General features: G+C 39.4%; 3 protein-coding genes across 4 annotated transcripts in view; 2 read left to right on the forward strand and 1 right to left on the reverse strand.

Annotated features, from left to right (window-relative positions):
- The first annotated feature begins 2,063 nt into the window (after nucleotides 1-2,063).
- Nucleotides 2,064-2,776, forward strand: LOC5570671 (protein PBDC1). Its single transcript, XM_001659210.2, has 2 exons — nucleotides 2,064-2,179; nucleotides 2,251-2,776. The coding sequence occupies exon 2, from the start codon at nucleotides 2,287-2,289 to the stop codon at nucleotides 2,743-2,745; it is 459 nt and encodes a 152-aa protein (XP_001659260.2). The 5' UTR covers nucleotides 2,064-2,179; nucleotides 2,251-2,286; the 3' UTR covers nucleotides 2,746-2,776.
- A 65-nt stretch (nucleotides 2,777-2,841) lies between these two features.
- LOC5570670 (NADH dehydrogenase [ubiquinone] 1 beta subcomplex subunit 7) lies at nucleotides 2,842-14,335 on the reverse strand. 2 transcript variants are annotated; one of them, XM_021840092.1, is made up of 5 exons: nucleotides 14,230-14,335; nucleotides 14,005-14,161; nucleotides 13,560-13,728; nucleotides 12,876-12,958; nucleotides 2,844-3,110 (listed from the first exon to the last, which is right to left on the reverse strand). In XM_021840092.1, exons 2-4 carry the CDS (start codon nucleotides 14,114-14,116, stop codon nucleotides 12,904-12,906), a joined length of 336 nt encoding a protein of 111 aa, XP_021695784.1. In that variant the 5' UTR covers nucleotides 14,117-14,161; nucleotides 14,230-14,335; the 3' UTR covers nucleotides 2,844-3,110; nucleotides 12,876-12,903. The 2 variants fall into 2 exon arrangements, with proteins under 2 accessions (XP_001659261.1, XP_021695784.1); XM_001659211.2 differs by lacking the exon at nucleotides 12,876-12,958 and having other exon boundaries at nucleotides 2,842-3,110; nucleotides 14,230-14,334.
- Nucleotides 14,336-22,189: 7,854 nt separating this feature from the next.
- Nucleotides 22,190-25,477, forward strand: part of LOC5570669 (vacuolar protein sorting-associated protein 8 homolog) — a 44,158-nt gene continuing 40,870 nt past the window's right edge. The window contains exon 1 of the mRNA XM_001659212.2: nucleotides 22,190-22,514. Within this exon, the coding sequence (XP_001659262.2) occupies nucleotides 22,410-22,514 (105 nt within the window). The 5' untranslated portion in view covers nucleotides 22,190-22,409. The remainder of the gene's footprint in view (nucleotides 22,515-25,477) is intronic.

A 25,477-nucleotide genomic window follows, 5' to 3' on the forward strand; every position in this document is an offset into this window, starting at 1 on the left:
CAGTTTTTCCACACTTATTTTCTGAAAAAGAACAATATTTTCTCATTTTCTAATGGTGTTTTCTATCTATTTTAGGTTATATTGAAGTGATTATAAGTGCCCAATAAATTTGAAAAAGTAATTGATTTCAGTTGAAGATATTACTCGGCACTAGGCAACTCAACAATTTAATGCAATGCTTGTTAGAGAGAGAAACGGATGAAATGTTGTAATTTAATGATATTAGGATTCATGGAGTAGCAAATTTCTTCAAATGAGACCTTTCTATACGACAACTTTTATCTGATGACCTTTTTATACGACAACTGTCTGATTGGTTTTCAACACAGATTTTGTAACATGAGTCCATGTCCCATTAAATAAATTAAACTACTAAAATAAATATTGTATTTGCAATGCATGGCTAGGGGTTAGGATTTTTGTCTTTGTAAAATTATTCGATTTTCACCCGAACATCAACACGTCGTCCGCTACCAGTTATCATGACCTGAGAATCATGACCACCATACGGTTGGTAAGCATGGCACCAGGAAACCGTTTGGTACGGCGGGAGAGAACGAGACAGATGGGGTTGATAGTTGGGGCTTGTTAGAGCAATAGAATTTCAGCACGGGGCTGTTAAGTTTAAGCTCGCAAAGAATGCGGATCGAGAAAAGTAGACCAAAGTGATCACGCGAAGTTCTGTGCCGGAGTGAGGAAACCGGGTGTTTTAGCTTTGATTTCTGGCGAAGGTTGAAAGTGTGTCCGAAAACGTTTGTAGTAAACTACGTGCCTGCGTGCACCCACAGTAAAGCCTCGCGAGTGAGAAATCCTGGTACCGTCGTCGGTTTCCTGCCAAGATCGTCTAGAGGCGAATGCCCGTTAAAAGTGGTTGGACGCCGAAGCAGCGTTCCAGAGCTATCGTCCGACGCCCATTCCCGCCCCACCGGTGGAAGCGACATCGCCGGAGCGGCGGCGCGGGCCAAACCTAAATGTGCTCACGAGTGGCAGTCCCTTCCGTTTGATATGTCCAATACATAAGTTTCGTTGCTGTTTCAAACATTCGTCGTATTATAATCCACAGCGGCTATAGATAAGAAAATTTACTGGAATAAGTACCTAAAATGAAAAAAATAATAATTTTAAACAAATTAATATAATAGATATATAAAAATGTAGTTACGAAAACCCATCATAACATTGAAGTGAAAATTCTTGACATTTCAATCAACAAACGCAAATAAAAGCCTACTTAGACCTCACTATAAAATCTGTTTGCAAGAGTTGTCAAATCCAAATCACCCCTTGTTGTTTTATAGCTAGCGTAAAAAGCTGGATAAACATGTTTTATTGACTTAAACTAACGAAAATCATTTAAAAATTAAGTAAACATGTGTTTTTGGTCTAAGCTTAAGCGTTTGGTACCAAAATTGGGACAGGGCTTCAGGACCTTCAGGATCCTATAGGCCTCTGCACAGAAATCATTCTATCTCCTTCTCGCCTGTCTCAATGCATGGGAAATTTCTTGCAAGAAATGCTCAAGAAAAGCATTTTTCTTTGATCGCAGTACGCAGTTGAAAATTAATGTCATTTCAAATGGAGCACACTGTAAAACATTTCTTGAGCATTTCTTCAGCAGAAAATTTTTACTTCTCTTGAGCAGAACAGCTAACCTACACGGTAATACGGAACTACTCAAATCTGAGTTGTTTCAACGCAAAACAGTAGTTAAGCCCAGTAACCCAAATTTGGCTAAATTTCCAAGGCCTCCGTTAGGTACTTTGCCTTTGAAGCCATAAGAAAAATTTACTTAAATTTGGTTTGATTCAACGCAAAATTGAGTTCATTCAACCCAAGATTGAGAATAATGCATTTACCCAATTTTGGCTTATTGGGCCGAACTACTCCCATTGGGTAGGTGCAGCTCTCTCTGTTTTTGACAACAGAGATTTTGGGTTGAGAGAATAATCGATATGCTTAATTTTGGGTAAAGTCAACTCCAAAATTAGGTAAACTGTTTTTTTCCGTGTAGCTTAACTGAAAATCGCTTTCGTAAAGCTCGTAAATGGCCCATTATCCTCCGTACTATTTGCACCGGATTTGCTAGTTTCCTACCCCTCTATCAATAAGCTGACAAAACGAAAGTAAACAACAGATCTAAAAATTACGTGCAAACTCGTGCTCCGCTTGTTTCAACGAGGTTTGATTTGATTTATAAAAAGTTTTACAGTCGTTTTACTATGAATATGTATTGGAATTGCTTCCTTACAGACATATTCAACCGAGAAACGCAAAATAAATTCCGCGATGGACGTACTTTCCCGGCCGGCGGATGAATTCGTAAACGATGGCATGGTGGAAGAGCTGTGGGCGATGAAAGCGGTCGAACACGCCGAGGTTCACTTCAATCTGTTGTGCAGCGTAGATCCGAGGCAGCTGCACCTCACGCCGTACGACAACGAAATCTACGAGGAGTTCCGGAAGCAGTTCCCCGATATGAATGTGGCCGTGGTAGACGAAAACGAACTGAAGAGCGTCGATGGCAAAGCCAAATGGCGTTCGTATATGGAAAAGTTTAACCGACTGGAGGACTACAGCTACGGAACGTTGTTGCGGGCCAGTGCCAGCGAGGAGTTCCATCCGGAGAATGCCATCCTGGTGGTGAGGATCCAGTTTTGGGCGATCGAGATTGCGAGGAACCGAGAGGGACACAACGACTGCATTAGGAAAAAGTTTAAGAATCGCAGTAGCAAAAAGGAGGAATAAAAGTCGATTGGTTTTGCGAGTTTGGTATTGACACCGTGTCCCCTTTCGATTGCCTTCGGATATGATGACCGGCCAGTCAGTGAAACCAGGTAAATATCTTCGTTTATACTCCTAAAACCGTTTACTTCGCATTTTAGAAAGATTGACAGAACGAACCGGCTGAAGAATTGAAAAATGTGTTGCACATTGGCTGGCTTTCTCTCGGCTGCCGATACTAAATTTATATTATTAACAAGTTCTCCGATTAGACACTCTGGCGATGGGTGCTTCAAGCGTGCAGCTCTTGGGCCTGTTTCTTTTCAATTCTCTGCTTTCTCTGGAGCAATCGCTTCTCGCGTTCGTATTCCTTCATTCGGTTGATGTAGCTGGAAGAATGAAAAGGACAATTACAGTCAACATGCATTAATACATAATTGAATTTTTGACAATAATATTTTTCCCTCTCGAGTATTAATTGACTCGAACTTGAGACAAACACGATTTTGAAATTTGACTTGTATCGACTTGTTTTCAGTGGCGATTCGAAATTACCGACAACTAGCATAATTTTTCACCATTTTGGTTTGCGCTCAACTTGAAATTAGACGCACGCAATGTTTTTTGCCCAGTTTAAAACTTTAAATTTGCCGTACTATAGGTGTAATTGTTCGTGCAAAATAAGCTCCTTGCCTGAATCAATCAAGAATCAGGGTAGCCACAAAATTTAAATTTTCAAATTCCCGCTTTTTTCTAATTTTGCCGGTACCGGGTACCCCCGTTGGTTTGACCACATTTAATCTGAACACTTTTTAATCTGTACCCCGCTAATTTGCACATCGTTCAGATTAAAAATGGTTCAAACGTCATTTAGCTCACGGAACAGAGTAAACTGAAATGGAACGCTGTGGAACGGAACGCAGAATCAAAACAAAACAGTGAAAGAGGTAATCAGAAACATCGTTCTAGGGTAACTAGAAGTTCAAATTAATAATGAACCCCGATGGTTTGCATGAGGTACTGTTCAAAATAGCGGGGGTGCGCGGTATTGCTTTCAGAACTTTCCCGGTTTTCAATTGTGCTACTAGGGAGTAGTGATTTTTAATTGATGTTCCCAAAATCGATATTGTCATTCCGATTAATCGATGTTAAATCGATTTTTTGAGCACCTATAGCTAGAATTGAATCGATTTTTCGATTGGATTCACTATGATAAGTATTTCTCCATCAACTCATGTCTAAATCCTAATTACGACCCAGTCTTAAAGTTCTATTGAATTTCAAAAGCAATTTTATATAAATATAAAAGAAAGAAAAATATGTTGTCTCATTTTTGTCTAACTTGATTCAGAGCCTTGGAGACATCAGTGTATCGGTGCGTATAATGTTGGTACTTGGTGCAAAGTAGCGCTGCTACGGATCTTGTAAGAGCAGAAGGATTGTCACCCCCCCGGAATTTGCATTTTATCGATGTTTCAAGTTTCATGCGCGGTAAGTTCCGACTCCTAACTCCATTCCAGTAAACATTCCAGTAAACCTCGGCCTCCGGGGGGAGCACTTCGTTGGTGAATCTTAGTAGGAGTCGGTTCGCCTCGTCGATACGAAAGACTCTACCACTGCTGGGTGCTGTCATTTCTACGTAGCTTATTGCCATCTTGCAGATCGCTTCGGTAGCGATATACTCGAAAAGCGGCTTTGGTTAGGTGTAGAGGGTAGTACCTAGTCCGGAAGTAACTCGTGTCGACTGATGGTAAGCAGGAGCGGGTGTTGAGCCCATTAGGTGGGTTGCAGTACAGGTATGCACACTTAAAAACGACATCGCTGTTTGATAATTTATTTTACGGTTTTCGATCAGTAAACCACAAAAATACTGAGATTTCAGCACTTTTTGTTGAAATTACTAATTTTCAGTAATATTTTTCCTAATTTACTGAACTCAGTAAACGATTATGCTAATAAGCCCGCAAAATTACAAATTCACCGAGAAAGAGCAAAAAGTCAGTAAAATGATAGTACTGACTAATCAGTATCGATTATTTTTACCGAGTTTTCATAAATATGAAATGAAAACAATAAACAACGTTTGCTATTTGCCAAGTCAAAAAAAAAAACTCCTTTCCATTTTCTTGAAGGAAATCTTATTTTATTAATATTTAAAAACATCCAGCTTTGTTGTATCCAGTCGCAACTCATGGTAAGTAATCGGAAATTTATTGATGAATAAAAATCACAACGGTCTGCCGACAATGTTTGTGCAGCTGAACTCACACGAAGCTGTTTAATTGGTGCTTGGATTGTGCAGCGACATGAGCTTTGCATCCAAAACTTACGGAAGTCCGCTCCGATTCTGGTGGGCATCATATTCGTTATGATTTTTTCAATCCTAGCTTGTAGGGCAACGCATCCCAAACTATAGCTATAGCTACACGTAGGCGGACGTCCCGATAACTGGTTTAATGTCGCTTTAATAAGGTTCTCAGAAGGTTTAAACGCGTTTGACGGTTGCGCTTGATTTCTTTGAAATGTTCCTAAAAAGTGGTCTAGATGAACATCAAGTATTCGAGTACGCTGCTTCAATGGAATCGATTTTCCGTTGGCCAGGACTGAGGAACGGGTGGAACGATGGCGAAGAGGACAGAGATGCGTTATGGAGCATTTCTCAGCTGACAACTCGAATCCAACTAGTTTCGTCCATTTGGAGACTACGTTAACTTATGCTTAAAGTTTTCGTCGAAGTAAGAGCTTTTTCCGTGGACCCCACTACCACTAGCATTATGTCGTCGGTGTTTGCAAAGATGTAGACCTTTTGTGGAAGACTGTTGAATACTCCGTTCATAGCTATTAGGAAAATGGTAACAGCAATGACCGGTATTCCGGTTTCCGAATTAAAATGTTTAGAACGGTGTTTACCGACGCAACCTTGAATAAATTTCTTATCTAGAGAAAGTTTCGGAGGAAGTGTATAATGTGCCCAGGTAGGCCCCATCTTCTGACTTCTGGTGTCCAAGCCCTATTGTAGGCTTTTGCTATGTCTAATGTTGCAATATCTGCGTGATGCTCGTGAGTTTTTACGTCGTTTAGCATTTGACATAGTATCGCAAAATATGCACTTGTTCCGTGCCCGGAGCGAAATTAATGCATTAAAAGAAGGTACCGTGTACGCACCTAACTTTGCGCAGTTCCAAACTTTGCGCATTTTTAACAAGCATGAAAAAATTATTATTAATCAATGATTTTTTCAACATTTCTGTTTCACCAACATGTTCGTTTATGTGAAATAAGTATTTGACATACATTTGTTTACTAAGAAACCCTTGTTAATGTTAGTAAATAACCAAAAAACCTTATCATCACACGTATAAACCTCAACTTTTACACCGTCTTAGCACAAGCACTAAGGAGTGGCTCTGCCAAAAATCAACATTTCTCTGAACAAAACTGTGTTATGAGAAGTATATTTGCGGTGTATTTGCAAAAACGGTAATATTCTAGTAATTCAATTAATGTTCCATATAATATGTCGAATTTTTATTTGAAAAAAAGCGATGCGCAATGTTAGGACCCATTTTTTACATAAAGGTCCTAATTTTTGCGCACTTCAAGCAATTCGAAATGGATCTTAAATACATGTACGTCATTGCAAATGCTAAAAGCTGTCGATCTTACCAGGAGTCACTCAATCCATAAGGCAACGGCTACATATAATATTCCTGAAACTACTTTTTGTATGAAGCTAAAGGCAAGGTATGCATCGAAAAATCTCGGAAAACCCACTGTATTGACGCAGGAGGAGACTTTTACTGTAAACATAAATAATAATTAGCGGTTGGCTTCCCAGTTGATGGACAATGATTCACTTTCCAGTTGTCTAGCAAAAAAACCCCTTCAATTATGGAATATCCGGTACGTATGGCAAAAAAAAATTAATCGCTAGTGATCAACGATACATCACCTAATTAATTGATGCTTTCTATGGATTTGATTTCAGTGGAAAGTAAGGGTCCGTCCATTAAGGGACAGCCCCTAAGCAACCTTCAGCTTGAAATACTAATTGACAGTACTGCAAACGAGAAAATTTTCGAGTATAGCTCACCTGAGCTTCAATTGAAGCACATCACTGCTAAAGACTCGTCAAGTTCATCTGGAAATTCTCCACTGATGACATGTACAGCAGAGAAGAATTTTCTTTAAAAAAGCTTCCAAATTGTGCGAAATCGAATCGTTCACGACCATTAGCAGTGAATACGGACGTCGAATTTGGATAGTTATTCAAAAAGATGGAATAAAATAAGACAAACGAGAAACAGATACAACAAGTAAATGAAGAAGGTTAAGAATTAAAAAAAAACAAGAGAATAAATTATATAAGCAAGGTACGAAAACAAATAAGCATAAACTACAGCTGTAAACTATATTGTTCAGATTGTAATCTTGTGAATCTATCTATATAAATAAAAATGGAATGGTGTTTGTATGTCACGAAATGACTTACGACCGGGTCAACAGATTTGGATGATTTATTCTCCGTTTTGTTCGTCAAGGGTTCCGACGTGTTTGTGTGTATAAAATCTCCGGATATTCAACGGGAAAGTCGTAAAAACGAGATTGAATGGAACTGTCATTTTGTATAGGACGATCCATAGCGTTTATCAACAGCCTACTTGATGGCAAGACGAAGTTTGCCGGGACCACTATAATAAAAAATGAAGAACAGTGTAAATCCCTATTCGTGGTAACTCTATGTTTGGGGTGGATGAACATTGAATTATATTGAAATTCATGGAAAAACTCCTGATGAAACTCATATTAGTTGTACCCTTTTTATTTAATACAAAACCAGTAAAAGAAGTAACATTATTTGGAGCAAACGAGCATTTTAAGGCATGCGCAAAGTTAGGCACATCATGCGCAAAGTTAGGAACAATTCAAATTTTGTGCGCAATGTTAGGCACAAGATATTGTATCACCTTTTGCATATTTTTATTTTTTTATGAATTATTTCTATTCTTTTTAAATCATGTGTTCTACTGAAGGGTTAAATGCCTATCGTTGGTAGAAGTTTGAATTAAAAAATACATATTTTAGCATTATTTGAAGCAAAAATAGGATGCTGATTTCTTAACTGCGCAAAGTTTGGTGCGTACACGGTAGTTGGACTCGAGAAAGTGGACTAAACGACGCTTGACGATTTTCTCCATCACTTGGCTTACGCAACATGTCAACGATATTGGACGGAAATCTGAATGAGCTGAGTTTACAGAACCGCGTTTTGGGATATGAATGACCAAACCACAGACAAACAGACGTAACACTTAGAACAAATCCCGATCAAAATCATAGTCACGATGACATGTACGCCCAATGCTAAAATCGGTGTGTTTGGCCGATAGACCAACAGATGGCGGTAGTGTGTAAACGTCAAACGCGAACAAAAACGATGCGAGCGCTGCGGGTGGTGGATTGGCCACCTACCATATATTTGAATCGGCCGTTAAAAAGGTGGTCGATGGACATCGGTGAGAGTGTGACGTCTGTTTGTCTGTGACCAAACTGTGCTTCCATTCCTGGGGTAGCGTGTTGCTACACCATTCTTTGTTCAGCAACCGAAGAAGGGTAGCTTACCAGCGGAAGTTGGACGCTTAAGCATCGGGTAGCCTATCTCGTCGTTTCCTGCTGATTTTCCTTTGCATTTAGAAAGGGCCTGTTCCAATTTGATTAGACGGAAGGTGTGTCCTCTCGGATGACTTTTTTTTCCAACGTGTTCGAATCGTTTCTTTGCTTGATGGCGACGTAAAAATTATCGAAAGCCGAATGAGAGGCAAAGTATTCTCCCAGGGCCTGGCAGATGATATTTCAGTCTCTAGGAGTAATACCGTTGTAGTGGATAGCAATACCCCTAGCTTTTCGCTTCCCACTGAGGGCATTCACTCTTCCCCAGAGTTCAGGCGTTGATTTAGTAGTTGATGTCGTCCAGAAAGTTTTCCCAGCTTCGTTTGTTTGGCATCGCGTATAGCTTATCGACAATGATGATCGCTTCCTAGTGGGTCAAAACTAGTACTCCAGAGCAATCGATTAACGACAGTGGCGTCTCGTCCTAAGGTGCACTTGGTGCACTGCACAGTCAAAGATTTCAAACTAACAAATTAAATATATATTATAATTCTCAATACTTCCAACATTCATAATGTGTAGTTGCTTGAAAATGTTGTTTGATTTCTTCACCTTCACCCATGGTCTTGCTCAACCTGCAAGCGAAACAGCAAAGCAAACAAGACAAACTGCCATGCGTCTCCATCGTATTGCAGAGAATGTTCATTTCAGCCGTGCACTCTTTCTTGTGCACGAAAATAGCGTGTATGGACACAGCAGGAATGTGCATTTGTATTGGCATTTCTAGAGCAACAGTGGCGTTGTATAGGTAAAATATGGTTCACTCCAATTTGTGCACCCGAGAGAGAAATTGCCCATGACGCTCGGATTGGTTTGCAAGAATTGAGAAAGCGCGCGCAACTGGCGTCTCGACGTCTGCTGTTGGAAGAGAAAGCGTCAACGCCATACATGCTTTGTGTGTATGTATGTTCCATGGAGCTTCCAAGTGTCGCGCGATAGTAGGCGCAATATTGATTATAACCAAAACTAGATGTTATAAACATATTGGCCAAATTGATTATGTTTTATCTTCTTAAATACACAAAATTTATGTGGCTTTGAATTGATTCATAAACTATGTGTGAATATATTTTTTTTTTGCTCAACAGACCGACAACTGATAAATTGCGGTGGGCGTAAAGTGGGTTTCAGCGTTCAACAGTCAGTCATCATTTCACTTAAAAGCTTTGATGTATCAACAAAAGTATACAAAGAGATGTACCAGCGCTGGACAGCGCCAAAAAGCTAAGATATCGTGATACAATTGACAAGCTGTAAATAATAAGAATTATTATATAGAATAACAACGTTAGGAATAATGGAGATTCGGAATTTCGCTAAAGCCACGAAATCCACGGAATTTATGCTTCATCGCGAAACTTGGAAAATAACGCGTAAATAGTTGAATTCTGAAGGTTTATATGATAATCTCAGAAAAGTTCAGATTTTTGCTCATAAGAATGGTTTATTTATTTGTAAGCCGAGTTTCATATAAAAAATGTGCTAAACGTTTAGTTTCAAGTTAAACGTCTTTCTTCTTGCTTTAAATTTTGTATTGATAATATGATATATTATTATATGATATCAGTTCGCAAAATACGAAAAATGCTTAAAATTTTCGCATATAAAGGTCAATTTTACTGTAAATATACATTTTTTTGTCAAATATTAAATATATTTGATCGCCTTGGTATCAGCGAAATTTTGAGAATTTTCCTTGTCCCTAAACATTGTATATTGGAATCATCCAAAATTCTTAAAACTTACAACTAGTGATTGAAACGAAGAAAACAAACAAAAAAATACGTCCAATGAGCAACAAATATAATAGCTTCCAGACACTTCAAGATTGCATACAGTATTGGAAATTACATTTTAAGGTGTTAATAATAAGACGGTGTGTGCGAGTCAGTGCACAGGTAATCAAATTCCTCACGGGACGCCTCTGATTAACGATGCAAGACTTGGCTAGGAAATATCAACTGATGATATTCGTTCACCTCTGGTGAAGGTGGTAGATCCATCAATGAGCAGGATCAGGTCTAGGCATCTACTTTGGGATTTCCCTATATCGTACGGTGCTCATTAACGTCTCCGAGTGGCAGTTCCAGGGCTCGGAATAGGGGGTTTTTAGATCTGTTATCTTTTTTCACGGAAGATAAACATTGATTTTTGAAACGGCAAAAGGATATTCAGACCTGAGTGCAACTTAAGGCAGATCAGTGCCCAGTTGTATTGTAGAGAACGCTCGCCTTCGTTTAAGGACTCCGATTGCTGTCGAGTGATATCAATTTTGGTTGCTTTTGTATATCCAAGTGTATCGCCCTCTTCTTCTTCTTCTTCTTCTTGGCATTAACGTCCTCACTGGGACATAGCCTGCTTCTCAGCGTAGTGTTCTTATCAGCACTGCCACAGTTATTAACTGAGAGCTTTCTTTGCCAAACTTGCCATTTCCGCATTCGTATATCGTGTGGCAGGTACGATTATACTCTATGTCCAGGGAAGTCAAGGAAATTTCCATTACGAAAAGATCCTGGACCGACCGGGAATCGAACCCAGACACCTTCAGCATGACTTTGCTTTGTAACCGCGAACTCTAACCACTCGGCTAAGGAAGGCCCCATGTATCGGCCTCCTAAAGCTCGATTCATCCGGTCGACACTGGTGCGATGGACCTCTTGAATAGCTAGGACGACTGGTGGATTGTTGTGGATTATGCATTCGAGATCGTTTAGGCTATTGTGAAAACCGTTCAAGTTTCACTGTAGCATAAAGGTGGAGCATTTCCCGCGCTCCATTGCAGCTGCAGTGTTGGTTGGAACTCTACAATCGGGAGTGTTAGTAGAACCGCTTGCTACAGGCAACGCGGTTGGTCCGTGTTGAAGTAGCTGCAGCATGTCGTAACCAGTAGAGTTGGAAAAATTTGCTTGTGTTTGGGTGTTCTGTACTTGCGTCGAGCGTCTCGGCGCGAACTTGTTTACTTAATGTCCTCAAGGGTACGAGGTTTTGAGGTCGCCCTGATGAATCGTCAAAGTCAGTCACACAATGGTCTCTCTTGGGAGGTCTTTCTACGGGGTTTTGTGAACTGAAATGTGATCTGTAGAAAGGTATCCATTGGTAACAATGGTCTGTTCTAACGAAACGATTTATTCAAGACTGTATGACTCTTTATGTTCTATCATATTTCTGTCTGAATATAATATTAAAAATATCATATAAGGTACCGTGGGGCAAGTGGGTAATGGAATTCGCATAGTTGAGATTCTTAAAATTCTAGGGACTTTAAATTGAAACAAATGAGGTTGTGTATATTTTTTAGCTTGACTCCCACCATATATAAGCAGCATGCTGAAATTGATTTTTATGAAAAATTAAAGAAAAAAATACAGAAAAAGTTTTTGAAAAATGTCTCTTTACTTTTCACTTGTCTCACAAGTGGGGCAAGTGAAAAGTTTATCGTTTTGAGCAATAATTTCAAAAACTAACAGTTATATTCACGATTCCTATTACCTTTAACATTTATTAAGGCGTCCCAATGAACAATAACATAAGTAACATGTAAACAAAGAACATTTTATTCTTGTTACTTGAAGTTTCTTCTGTTCAGTTATGTTAGGTGAAATGATTCGACAACATTATAACTGCAACATTTCCAATGGTAGTTCTTACATCATGGGACAGCAAATGCTTTTCTGCTCTGTAGAATTTTCACCGCTCGTTATTTGTTTTTATGAAAATCGGATTTGGCGTCGGATAACTCTTCGTAAGAAATCAAACGGAATCCTCCAATAAAGTATTTCGAAACTTTCTTATGTGGGTAGACCAATACCCCATTTTTTATGTTTTGAACTAGCTTTACATAGACATTCCACGAGATTTCCGTGCGTTCTCTTATATTGGAACTTTTCAATCAACGTCTTACTTTCAATCGGTTGTCCGAAGTACACATATTAATATTATAATATTTGGCAACCTTTATTTAGAGAAATGCCATGATAATAGCTTTTAACGCTTTGAGTATAGTGTTTCTTGAATTATCAGCACGTTCAGCTATTCTATGATAATTGCGCACCTTATATACTTATAGCTACCTAAGGAGAAAACACAAATTTTATCTCTAATGAGAAACTTTTCACTTGCCCCACGTGATTGGAAAATTGACGGTGTTTTAATTTAGTTGTTTTTAGTTCTATGTCGAATTAATTCTAAAACTTTTTTCATTGCAGTTTAAAACTGTCAGAGGGGACAACTTAAAAGTGGTACAGAAAAATATTTTCCGCAACTTTTTTCCGCTGAAAATATTAAAATAAAATTGCACGCCGCCAACTTGTTACGGAGTCATATTTAACAGGTTAACAATCTTTCGCTGTATTATGCAATAGTGGTTGAAAAATCTCAGGAATCTATTACCTATCGTAATGTTCTGAATGGTTTCGAAGGTTTACGCATGAGTTTAAAACGTTAATTAACATATTCAGTAAAATATACCAATTATTTTCACTTACCCCATTTACCCACTTGCCCCGCGGTACCTTAATAGAATCTATCGTGCAAAGATCTCACCGGTTTATATCCTTGTGTAGTAAAGCTGAAAATTTCACAGAGCACTATTTTAATCATAAGCATGGAAAAGGCGATATGAGAGATTAAATTTCCAAACATTTTTGAATTCTTAATCGCCCTACTGAATACATTTCAACCAAAAATCTTTCAGTGTTTACGAATACCATTTTTAAAATGGATCCATCAACAAAAATTAACCTACTGATAGACTAATTGAATTTTATAATTTTGCTTAAGTTTCATAAATGTTCGCTTTAAATTGTCCATGATGCAATAGAGTAGATTGCATCTGAAAAGCTTTATTAAGGACTTGAGAATATATAGAGCATTAAAATTTATTTTACAAAATGATTGAAATTTGATAGGTGTACAAATATGGAATTGGGCCAATTATAGACACAAATTCCATACCTTTCAAGATGAAAGCAAATAAAAAGATTTTATGATTATTGATTAATAGATAACACCTATGAGCTTCATTGTTACTTGAGTATTCAAAATTCATACCATTTTATAGTTTTTTAACCAACTTGATGTAAAAACAACGCCTTGTATGAAATATATGGTATAAATTTGAGTCTCATAATATTACTATCAACATTTTGAATAGTATTCTATGTACTCACTCATCATATTCACAGTTGAGATAGTCGTGCTTTTCGTGGGCACATTTGTACGCCCATGGCCAAACGTCCGCCCGGCAAGCACGGTACGCTATCAGCTTGTGGGCACAGTAATCCCGATCGGCCAGCGGCAGTTTGGCGGCTTCCATTTCCTGCTCGGTGGCAATCATCACTAGAAAAAAAAGGGGAAATCCATCAACATAGTTCAGTGTATTGTTTTGATCCGTCCACTTTGTGATAGTGAAAGATTGGCTCTTCAGTCGTCTCGTCGCTCGCATCTTATAACCTTTTTTGTTATGTAATTTTCAACGTAAACAGTCGCAAATTTTAAAGCAAAATACAACGGATTTACCAAAATCAAACATCTACGCGGCAAGTGGCTTCAATTGCTATTCATTTGAGCCTCAAATCGGACCGATATTCAAACCACTAATCGCCGAAATCATACCTCTTTGTTTCCGGCCGTTCGGGAATCCCATATTTGCATCGAAGGATGGCTCCGTGAGGGGTTTCGGAGTTCCCTCAGGGTTGGTCATATAAAGCGATAAATAGTTGCCCATTTTGCGATATGGAACCTTTTCCCTGAATCGGATCACGAACCGTCACTGAAAATAGAAGCGAAAAACTGAGAAAAACGGATTCTTTTCCTTGGGACGAGCACCGATTTACTTACATCAAAACTTCCGACTCTTCCAGCTAGAGAGTGTCTTCTTCTTTTTTGAGCTCGATTTGTTCGTCTCTGACAGTCAGTCAGAAGACGAAAGCAAAGAGTAAAAGAAAATGTCAAACTATGCCGCTGCAAAAACTATGGAAGCATACAAAACGCCGAATAACATATAAGGCTGAAGCGTCGAAAGACTGGAAGTTGCCTGCGACACGGTTATATGAAAAATTTAGCTTCTCGCTGCAGTCTACTCTTTGGATTGCATTTAGGTTCCATAACAACTGTGCACAATTTCAGCTCGATCGCTGAAACCTGGGAGGGAGAAACCAATACAAAATTTCTCTACGTCACAGTGAGCCGAGACAAAGATGGTGAAGAGGAAAAAGATGATCGACTCTTTATTTTGCCATACATTTTGCCGACGACACGCTATTCAAGTAACACTACTGCCATCTGTTGAGTCAAAAGCGCGTAAACATTATTTTCAGCTAAATTTAAATCATCGTGCAATCAAAAAACGAAAAGTGGAAGAAATCAAAACAAACACGCTTGAAAAATGTTACAAAGAAGTGAGTACGACTCACGTAACATCAGGCTCTTCTGAACCAACACAAAATTTGAGTAAATTTTATACATAGGTACTAAAAACGTTCATTTGCTGTTTTTTCTTCTTTTCCCACATTTTCTGCCATTTAGAGATGATTGGCAATATCGGACATCCTCGTTTGAGTTGTGTACCTTTTTCCAAGCGTGAATATCAAAACGAACACTTCAACATCTGGTGGTCACTAGGAGAACGTTGCATATTAGTTGGCTTTTGACTCACCAGGGCGGCACTATTCATGTCGCCTAAAAAAGATGGGAGTCGGTTATCTTTTTCCTTCTAACCATCTTTGGCCGAGATTTTGCTGTCACGAACTGTCGCTGTGAGCCCAGATCTTAAACAATGGACAAACATGATAAAAGCGCGTAATTAGCCAAAGCATATTTTTGCATTTCAGTAAAAATCGAATTAGAATCGATTCATGCTCATTCAAGAGTAACGGAATGAGGGTCTTTTTTTACTGTTTTCAAAAAAACTAAAAATTAAATGCATAGAAAACTGTGGCCCTTTTTCAATGTTTGTCCAGAAAGATCGAAGGTACACAACAAATGAAAACTAGCAATTTTCGCTAAGCCTGCCTTGATAGTCGTTGGCAAACTTGAGTTATCTTGCAGCATGGAAAAAAATGTTTCAAATTTGGTGTGTACTATCTGTGCCTCCCTCCCAGGGTGAACCTATTATTATTTCCAGCCGTTCAAAGTTTGTATAGGAATTGCAATATGCAATTGGGAAACTGGATCAAAAAAGTAGTGATTAGAAATAAAGTGTAAAATGAATACATCACTTTTTGTGTTTTAGTTCATCTTCCGTGGTGCTTTCTTTGCTTCAGGATTTCGTTTTTACTACCATTGAAAAAGAGCCATCTATTTCCTTTTCAGTTTTGAATATCGCCCTATTGGAATCTCTTTCGAAAGATATTGTTTCCTTCCTAGAACATTCGCCCCCTTTTTAGCTTTATTATTGGTGTAATCGTTATCAAAGCCACCATTGGTTTTAATGATGGACCATAGCAACCTGTTTATTACACCTAACATGAAAATATGTAATCATTCCTAATCTGACTCTCCTCAAGATCACTACAATAAACGTTACCGTTCCTTAATTTCAAACCACTGCGTTTTCTATATTACAAGAGGTTATGGGCGACTCACGAAAGGAAACGGTTCACGGAATTATTCCATTCTCCGGAACCGGGTACGAAAATTGGAAATTCCGAGTGGAGAGATTCCTGAAGTCCGTTGAGCTTTTGGATGCGGTTACCAAGGACCCACCAGCTGCTGCGGAAGGCCTGGAAAAGTTTCAGAAAATGGACAACAAGGCATCGAACGTAATTATTTCCTTCATCCATGATGACCTTCTGGATCTGATTCGCGAGAAGACTACGGCAAAGGAAATCTGGACCGCTTTGGAGAATGTATACGCGAAGAAGTCGGTATCTTCACAAACGTTTGTCCGGAAGCAGCTCGCAAGACTCAAGATGACAGAAGGAGAATCGGTGAAGGATCATTTGAAGGTGTTCGATGAATTGGTGAGACAATTGAAGTCGGCCGGCGCGAAGCTAGAAGAAGCTGATATGGTTTCCCAATTGTTTGTGACATTGCCCGAATCCTACGATCCACTCGTTACGGCGTTGGAGAACCTTGGTGCGAAAGACCTAACCCTGGACATTGTGCGTGAGCGATTGCTGGCTGAAGAGCTGAAGAAGTCCGACAGAATGGCAGATACGGGTAAGGAGAAACCTGCGGCCTTTGCTGGATTCAAGCAGAAGCAACGTAAATTCACAGGGAAGTGCAATAGATGCCAAAGGAAGGGCCACATGGCAAAGGATTGCCGTGTCAAGTTGAAAGGTGAAGCCAACGTAGTCGCTGAAACCGAAGGTGTTGCTTTCATGGTAGGTCGCAGGAATGCTGTGAATACCAGGTGTGACAAAGTGACGTTCAAGCTGGATTCCGGGGCTAGCCACCATCTCGTTAACGATAAGAAGGTATTCAAGACACTGGAGAAGCTCGAACAACCTGTCGTAATTGGTGTGGCAAAAGATGACCAGTCCATGGTTGCGTGGCACAAAGGTACGATTTGCGGAGTCAATCGTCAAGGCGTGAGTATGACCATTTATGAGGTGCTGTTTATCCCGGACTTGCGAGCAAACTTGCTATCGGTGAAGCGTATGACCAGAACTGGAGTGACGGTAAACTTTGGACCAAAAGTTGGAGAAATCAAGCTCAATAATTCGGTGATTGCAATTTGTCCGTTGAGAGGCGATTTCTACGAGCTGGATGTGTTCTATTCCAATAGCGGTACGGCCAACTTGTGTGCTGATCAAAACGTCAATCTCTGGCATCGTCGATTGGGCCACATCGGTTTCAAAAATCTGGAAGCACTGGTCAAGTTCGATATGGCTAAAGGTATTTCAAAATTGAGTGGTAGCTTAGATTTTTGCAATGCCTGTGTTTTCGGGAAGCAGTGCCGTGAACCATTCAACGGCACCCGACCACACACCACTCGTCCGTTGGAGAGGATACACTCTGATGTTTGCGGTCCGATCACTCCTGCTGCCTGGGATGGTTCACGGTACTTCGTCTCGTTTGTAGGTGATTTCACGCATTTTGCAGCAATTTACTTAATCAAGAAGAAATCTGAGGTTTTTGACAAATTTCGCTGCTATGAGGCAATGGCAACAGCATTGATGGGCCACGCTATATCCAAGCTAACAGTTGACCAAGGCCGTGAATACTGTTCAAATGAGCAAAGGCGATATTACGAAGAAAAGGGAATTCAAATAGAACCTACAACTGCCTACACTCCTCAACAGAACGGGGTGGCTGAGAGATTTAATCGTACGGTCATCGAGAAGGTTCGAACGATGCTGGTCGAGGCGAGCGCTCCGAAGTTCATGTGGGGCGAAGCGGTACTTGCTGCAGTCTATTTGGTTAATAGAAGTCCAACACGTGCCATATCTGACCGAAATACTCCTGCTGAACTGTGGATGAAGCACAAACCAGATTTGTCCAAACTTCGGGTGTTCGGATGCAAGGCTTTTGCTTGGATACCGTCGCAACAGAGAAAGAAGATGGATCCGAAGAGTAGAGCTGCAGTCATGGTTGGCTATGCACCGAACGGATACCGTCTATGGGACATGGAAGTCAGACAAATTTTCACATCTCGAGACGTTAAATTTGATGAATCGTCATTTCCGTTTGCTGAGAAAAAGCAACCGGATTCTCCGTTGATAGTTGTGCCATATGATCTAGAAGTTGAAGTCCAAGATGAAGTCCAACACGAAACACTGAATGAACCACGACCCGAGCAAGAGGGGGATGTACGCCACGTTGTCGGATCTGGTGCAGCTCTCTTGACTGATGACGAATCCGAAGATGACACTGAAGCATATTCTCCAACACCGGTGGCGCTCCCTTCGCAACAAGAACATGGTTCAAACCTTGACATGGAAACCACGAGGCATAGCGAACGGGAGCGCAGGCTCCCCGGTAAGTTTAAAGATTTTCTTACTGGAAGAATATTCTCTGCTGTCCAATTTCCGTCTACAGATGCTATCGATATTCGTGATGGTGTGACAACAATTCCTACGAGTTCCTTGGATGTTCCTGAAACATATCAAGATATATTTGGGCGCCCTGATGAAACATTCTGGCTTCAAGCTGTGAAGGATGAATTAGATTCCCTTAAGCAAAATGAGGTTTGGCGTCTAGAAGCTTGTCCCAAGGAAATTAAACATATAAAAACTAAATGGGTGTTTCGTATCAAGGAAGATGAAAACGGAAACCCTGTCCGCTATAAAGCTCGACTTGTTGCCAAGGGATTTCAACAGAAGCCCGGACTGGATTATGGTGAAACCTATGCACCAGTAGCAAGAATGGCAACCATTCGGACCGTCCTGGCTGTAGCAGTTCAACAAAAGATGCATATCCAGCAACTCGACGTTAAGACAGCGTTTTTATATGGCGAACTGGACGAAACAGTTTATCTGGCAGTACCGGATGGCGTAGAAGCAGCTTCCAACCTAGTATGCAAATTACAAAAATCGTTATATGGATTGAAACAAAGTCCCCGTTGTTGGAACAACAAGCTCAATGAAACACTTCTTGAAAATGGATTTTCACGTTCGAAACACGACTATTGCCTTTATATCAAAACCAACAGACAAGGTAATGTCTACATTATTATATACGTTGACGATGTCCTTATTTTTGGAAGGCAAATGAACGCAATACTGGAAGCGAAAACGATATTATCAAGAAAATTCCAAATGACGGATTGCGGAGATGTCAGCTGCTTCTTAGGTATGAAGATTCAGTACGACAGAGCTCAAGGAAGATTGTGTCTTTCACACGAAGCTGGAATCAATCGCATTTTAACCAAGTTCGGTTTGCAAGACTGCAATTACGTTAAAACACCGATGGAAAAGGGATGCCAACTACCAATCGAAGATCGAGATTCAACAAACCAACCGTACAGAGAGCTTCTAGGCAGCATCATGTACACAATGTTATGTGTTCGTCCCGATATTAGTTACTCCGTTGGATACCTTGGAAGATATCAGCAAAACCCTGGTAACTCTCATTGGCAAGCTTTGAAGAGGACAGCTCGCTACTTGAAAGGAACAAAGGATCTGAAACTTGAATACACCTGTAAAAGAGGTTCCCCGATTCTGGTAGGATTCGCCGATGCTGACTGGGCCTCAGATGCAGTTGACAGAAAATCAGTAAGTGGTTTCGTTTTTCAAGTTTTCGGAAATACCGTTTCATGGGCTAGTAGAAAACAGCAAACAGTTGCTCTATCATCCAGCGAAGCAGAATATGGTGCATTAAGTTTAGCTGTTTCTGAAGGTATTTGGCTCAGAGGAATTCTTGAAGATCTGAAAGTTTTACCGCTTGATGAATCATTCACCATCTTTGAGGACAACCATGGATGTATCTCAATGGCCAAAAACGTAGAGTGTAAGAGAGCAAAACACATTGATGTTAAGCATCATTTCCTGCGAGATCACGTTATCAAAGGTACAGTGAAGATTGAGCCCATCCCTTCAAACAATCAGTTAGCAGATCTATTCACAAAGGCGCTCGATACCACTCACTTTCAAGAATTCCGTAAACTCCTTGGATTGACCGATTAAGAGGGGGTATTGGTGTAATCGTTATCAAAGCCACCATTGGTTTTAATGATGGACCATAGCAACCTGTTTATTACACCTAACATGAAAATTTGTAATCATTCCTAATCTGACTCTCCTCAAGATCACTACAATAAACGTTACCGTTCCTTAATTTCAAACCACTGCGTTTTCTATATTACAAGATTTATCGCCCCCCAAATTCAGGTTATTAAATTTTCGGCCCCATGATAGGAAGTATGCACTTATGGGAAGTGTGCACTTCAACAGAAAAGTAATCGCCTATCTGCGTGGGAAATTTCTTGTAAGAAATGCTCAAGAAAAGCATTTTTCTTTGATCGCAGTACGCAGTTGAAAAGAAATGTCAATTTAAATGGAGCTCACAGTAGAAAATTTCTTGACCATTTCTTGCGCAGAAATTTTTACTTTGCTTGAGCTGAACGCATACCTAGCTTGAGGCTTGAGGCGCTCCTAGGGGGACGATCTCGCCCCCTTTGGGAATCCCTGATGTAGACTATCGAATCCAACAACACGGTCGCATTTTGGCAACATATTTGCTGGTGTGAAAAGGTTAAGTTAGGTCAAGTAAATGAAAAACGTGTTTTTTTTCTCTTATAAGCAGGTGAAATCAACCCACCTGCAAAAAATCTGAACTGCAACGGCAAACGAAATGTAATATGTTGTTAACAAAATGTTAATAAAATCTTAAATTTCTTTTACCAAATTAGGATGATAGTGTTGTCCAGTCTTGGGAACTGTGACCACAATTCACCACAGTTCATCGATTCTGCCATTCAACCAAAACACAAAGCAGCAGCAGCATCAATACCATCAGGCGTTGCGCTGCCAACGGTTCACACACTGCTTGACTGTTTTTGTCTCTCCACTATGACCGTTTTCGGGCAGCCATTCCAAGGTGAATGATTGAAAAAAGTGTTAAATCATTCAATCGCTAATATTTCGCTAGTATTTTCAACTAATTAAAATCTATTAGCTCTAACAGAAAGAGCACAATCATTCCGTTGCGATACATATAAACAAGTTCAATTTCATGCTACCTTTATCGAGCAAAAATGCAAAACCCCGAAAACCGCAAAAATCGTGTCACCACTGTGCTCGAGTCATTTCGCATTCGGGGTTGAAAAACGTTAGGAAGAAGAAGATTACAGTTTTGAAGAGCCGTAACATTTTTGGTTTTGAACGGTCATGGTTTGCTTTGGATTTTGATGGTCGGGTAGAAAGATGTAAATGTAGAGGCGGTAAATGTTTGCTCCAGTACTTTTCTCATCACTGGTGTTGTCTAATAACGCAGAACACCTAGATGTAAGAAACCAATGTAATGTTTGAAATGATACTAATAAAGAAATAAAAAAAGTGCTGGTGTGTGCATGAATTTGATCGAATAATTTCGAAATTGTGAAAACCTTAGAAGAAAGATGGACAATGAGCCACCTCGTATACCTCGCGGAACGAGGCAAGTGGGACACATCCAGTTTCATGCGTCAAACCACATTAGTAAGTCAACCATTGCAATAATAGTTCAGAAAACAGATCTACATATTGGAGTGGTTCAGAAACATGTTTGCTTTTGCCATAGTAATTCCCATACAAACTTTTGAAGGGCTTGTGTAGTATCGATTTTCATTCAAATGAACTCGGATTTTGCGTGAACACTCACAATTTGATCTGAAATAAACCACCTTACCACATATTTTTTATTGCATCAAAAACATAACTTCACTAAGTGTCCATTCACATATTTCATAACGCATAAATATGACATCCACAAACCACAACGGCTGTTGAACCATGTTGCACATAGCCCCTATCTGTTATTCTGGTCTGCTCGATAGGTTCACAATATGTTTTTCGTTACATGGTCCATTTGCCTGAGTGCATGACTAATCCTCACATAACCTATGATCTTGCCCTAAAATCCATTAGTAACCAAGCCATTATGGACCAAGATAAAAACTATTACCACTGGGAGATTAAGAAGATTCATCTCTTCATCTTAGCAATGTTGAAAAACGTGTAAATCCATTCGTTTGCTCAGTAACAACAAACTAAACACTGGCTAAACCAATGGCTTTTAGGGCAAGATCATAAGCGAGAATTAGCATTTTTAATTTTATTTTCAGCCTTGTGAGATTCAGCCTTATGTTAAAACCCCCACAGGTGAGTCGATTTCCACGCCGGAAATTTCTCTCCGTGCTAACGGCGATGATGCGAAAACGTCAGAAAGTCACAAAAAGAGAGCTGCAAAAAAAAAACGGCAAGACAAACGAGACGATAATCAGTCGGAAGAAGCGCAGAAAATCAGTCAAAATATACGTGTGAATTTTGGTGACGAGTCTTCTTTCCCGCAGCAGCTAAAAATTAAATCACCGTTCCGGGACAATGGCTGCATTCTAAGAGGCATTTAATTCGTGTGGTAAACAATCACAAATCGTCATGAACAACTTGAAGGCGCCGTCGCTGCACTCGCTGCTCGATTCCGACCATGGTTCGTCGAATGACAGTCTGCTGGCCGAATCGCTGCAACTGGACATCGAAGAGGTGGGTGGAGCGTTACTGATAAGAGGGATTCTGATGGCTAAGTGATAGCACTATGGCTGGTGGCGAAAGAGTGTCTTGAAAGTAGAAACTTTGGAGGTCTCTTGCCTGAAAAAAATATATCAAACAGGAACCAACAAAACCAAAATAAATCTAACAGGGACCAGGAGATAGAGTTTGATTCCTCATACAGGGCTGGTAGCAAGTCTCGTTTTAGAGACTTCATCTCTGTTTAACTCATGTTTCTAAAATGTCTCTATTATAAATGGAAGGATTCTTTTTAGCAAAATGTCAAAACCCACTGTTTTCCTTCTCCTAGCAGTAGATTCTTATCTTCTAAAGATTGAATGAAGTCTCCAAGGGTATATTCCAAAGTTTTTGAAGAATTTCGTTATAAGGTTTTTTTCAGGAACCAGTTCTTCCAGAAATTCGTCAATAAATTCAGGTTACTAAAGGATTTGTTCTAGCTTTCTTCAGGGATTCTTTCTATTATTCATAAAAAAATATCCTTGACAATTCATTGGAGGCATTTCTGGAGTAGTTTCTAAAGTTGTCCTTAAAGAAATGCTTGGTTGTAATCTGAACAGAACGATAATGGCGCGATTCCCAGGAAATCAGTTGAGGAATCATTGGATAAATGATTGGTTGAGTGTTTGAAAATGTCCTAAACGGAAATCTTGAACGAAACCCTAGCAAAATCGATTAAAGCATCACTGGATGAACTCCATTAAAAATTGATGAAGAATCTTTGGAAAACTTCTCGAATTAATTCATGCTGGAGTCTCTGGATTTATTTATGGGGTTATATAAAAAAGAATTCCTGGTTTAATTCTTGAAGGTATCTTGAAACAATTTAGAAAATAAAATAGAAAATCCTACAAAATGTAGGACAGCAGAGAAAGAGTACATCACGGCATCGAATCAATCCCACTACACGAAATTGTACAAACTGACGACGAAGTGCTATTCCTTGCATTTAAAATTGGCTCATATATGGAAGGATTCCCATTATTCCTGACCAAGGTTAAATGAGCGGAAGAGTGCGAAGCCGACAGGAAGAACAGGCCACACATAAAAAAAAAACAACTAGTCTCCATCCGATCCAAGACGACGGGAGGTAACCGCGCTCCTACTCCGATGGTAGAACCCATTGAAGATTTCGTAGTTAACCGTTCGACGCAACAGTTCACAGTGTAACAATTGACACACCTCAACAAGGGATTAGGAAATGCGATGACTTCAAAACCTGACGTGGAGAAAATCATCGTGGACATGGAAACAGCGATAATCCAAACCGTACCAATGAAGCACCAGAACAGAACAAGGAACATCGTAGCAAAGTCCATAGCGCAGTTGTTAATTACACCTATCGTTTGTCTGGTGAGTTGCACGCTTACTGTCAATGATGATGTCACGCTACACGATAAGTGTTCATCTGCAACAACCAGACAGCTCACCAATCCACCGCGAGGTGGATCGTGCTGAGTTGTTGAGTTGAAGGAGAGCGAAAGAAGGAAGGCACAAAAGTCTGTTTGACAGCTCTGCAGAAAGCGCGTGCGCACGGACAGAGCGCGTGCGCACGGAAAGAGCGCGTGCGCACGGAAAGAGCGCCAGTTCGGCTCGATTTGCAATGATCGGTTATTATTATTATTTTTTCGCTATTGGATATTCTATGGTTTGGTTGATCGATGTTAAAGTTTGTTTTAAAAGCAGCTCCACTTATTTTGAAACATATTGCCGTGTACAATAGTAGACAACACAACTAATTTAATTAAAATAATTTGAAATTATAATTAGTACATATACAAAAGGGGAAGAACGTTTAGGCTGGTTGTGCATTACGATAAAATCTCTTAACATAAGCAATGCTTGTTGTTGGTTCTTGTGGAAGGATCAACATGTTCGGCTTAACGAATCTTATTTTAAATATCGAATAACACCACATGCAATTGAACAAAAAGGATGTGATTACAATAGACTTTTGATATTTTCAATTCTGAACCACCGCAAAAAAAAAAAATATTGGGAATCAAAATTCTCCTGAGAGGGATGATGTGGGGGAGGCTCATTCTAATTAATATTGTCGTTCAATTATGGGGATAAATTAAAATTGTTATTGTTCTATACATACTTATTTATTATAATTACCTGTAAATATTGATACAGCACAATTCAAGTATTTAAATATCAAATAGCAAACATAGATATGGTCGGTGTTCAGACAGACTGAACCAAGTGTTTTTTTTTTCAATCGAGTAAGAAAAATGTACCCCAAACATGTGAAGCATCAAAATATTATAGATATTTACTGTAATAATGGAACTTATCTATTTGATGATACATTTGTATCAAAATAACATGGAAGATTTAAAATTGATGGAGTTCTTTACGTATCCTTAGAGCTCCAAAATTCATCTAGTCTGGTCTGTCTAAACACCGACCATATGATTCTCAAAAACTCATGAGAATGGTATTTTACTCTTTGAACTGTTACTTAATTTGGATGTGTTTAAAAGATTTATAAATTTAATTTATTATTGATGTTACGAGCTATGTCTGTAGTTAAACTTAATGCTACACAAGAAATATATTTGAATCAAAGTATTTTTATATATAAATCATATGAAAAAAAAATGTTCCAGAAAGTACTCTAGAATTCTTTGGGAGCGTCTCCCGGGATTCTTCCTTAAATCATTCATGAATCCTTCAAATCCTCTCTGGGATTGTTCTGCTGAAAATCTTGAGATTATTTCTGAATTTTCTTCCAGATATCGCTTTGGGATTCATCCAAAAAAAAACGTTACCATTCCGGTATTACTTCTGAGATTCTTTCGGATATCCCATTGCGATTATTCTGGACATCTTTTTGGATTTTTTGCAGAACTCTGTATGTGATTTTGCGTTTATCTCCTTAAGGATTACTTTTGAAATCCAGGAAATTAAATTCTTTGAAATTCTTGAAAATA

Source organism: Aedes aegypti, chromosome 2, assembly GCF_002204515.2.
Source record: "Aedes aegypti strain LVP_AGWG chromosome 2, AaegL5.0 Primary Assembly, whole genome shotgun sequence".
NCBI classification, from domain to species: domain Eukaryota; kingdom Metazoa; phylum Arthropoda; class Insecta; order Diptera; family Culicidae; genus Aedes; species Aedes aegypti.

Bases quoted from the DNA above. Each gene is read 5' to 3' on its own strand.
- LOC5570671 (XM_001659210.2), top strand. From the start codon at position 2,287: ATGGACGTACTTTCCCGGCCGGCGGATGAATTCGTAAACGATGGCATG.
- LOC5570670 (XM_001659211.2), bottom strand. From the start codon at position 14,116: ATGGGCAACTATTTATCGCTTTATATGACCAACCCTGAGGGAACTCCG. The intron at 13,729-14,004 runs GTATGATTTCGG...TTTTTTTTCTAG, and splicing joins GAACGGCCGGAAACAAAGAG to TGATGATTGCCACCGAGCAG. The intron at 3,111-13,559 runs GTGAGTACATAG...TCATTCTTCCAG, and splicing joins CTCAACTGTGAATATGATGA to CTACATCAACCGAATGAAGG.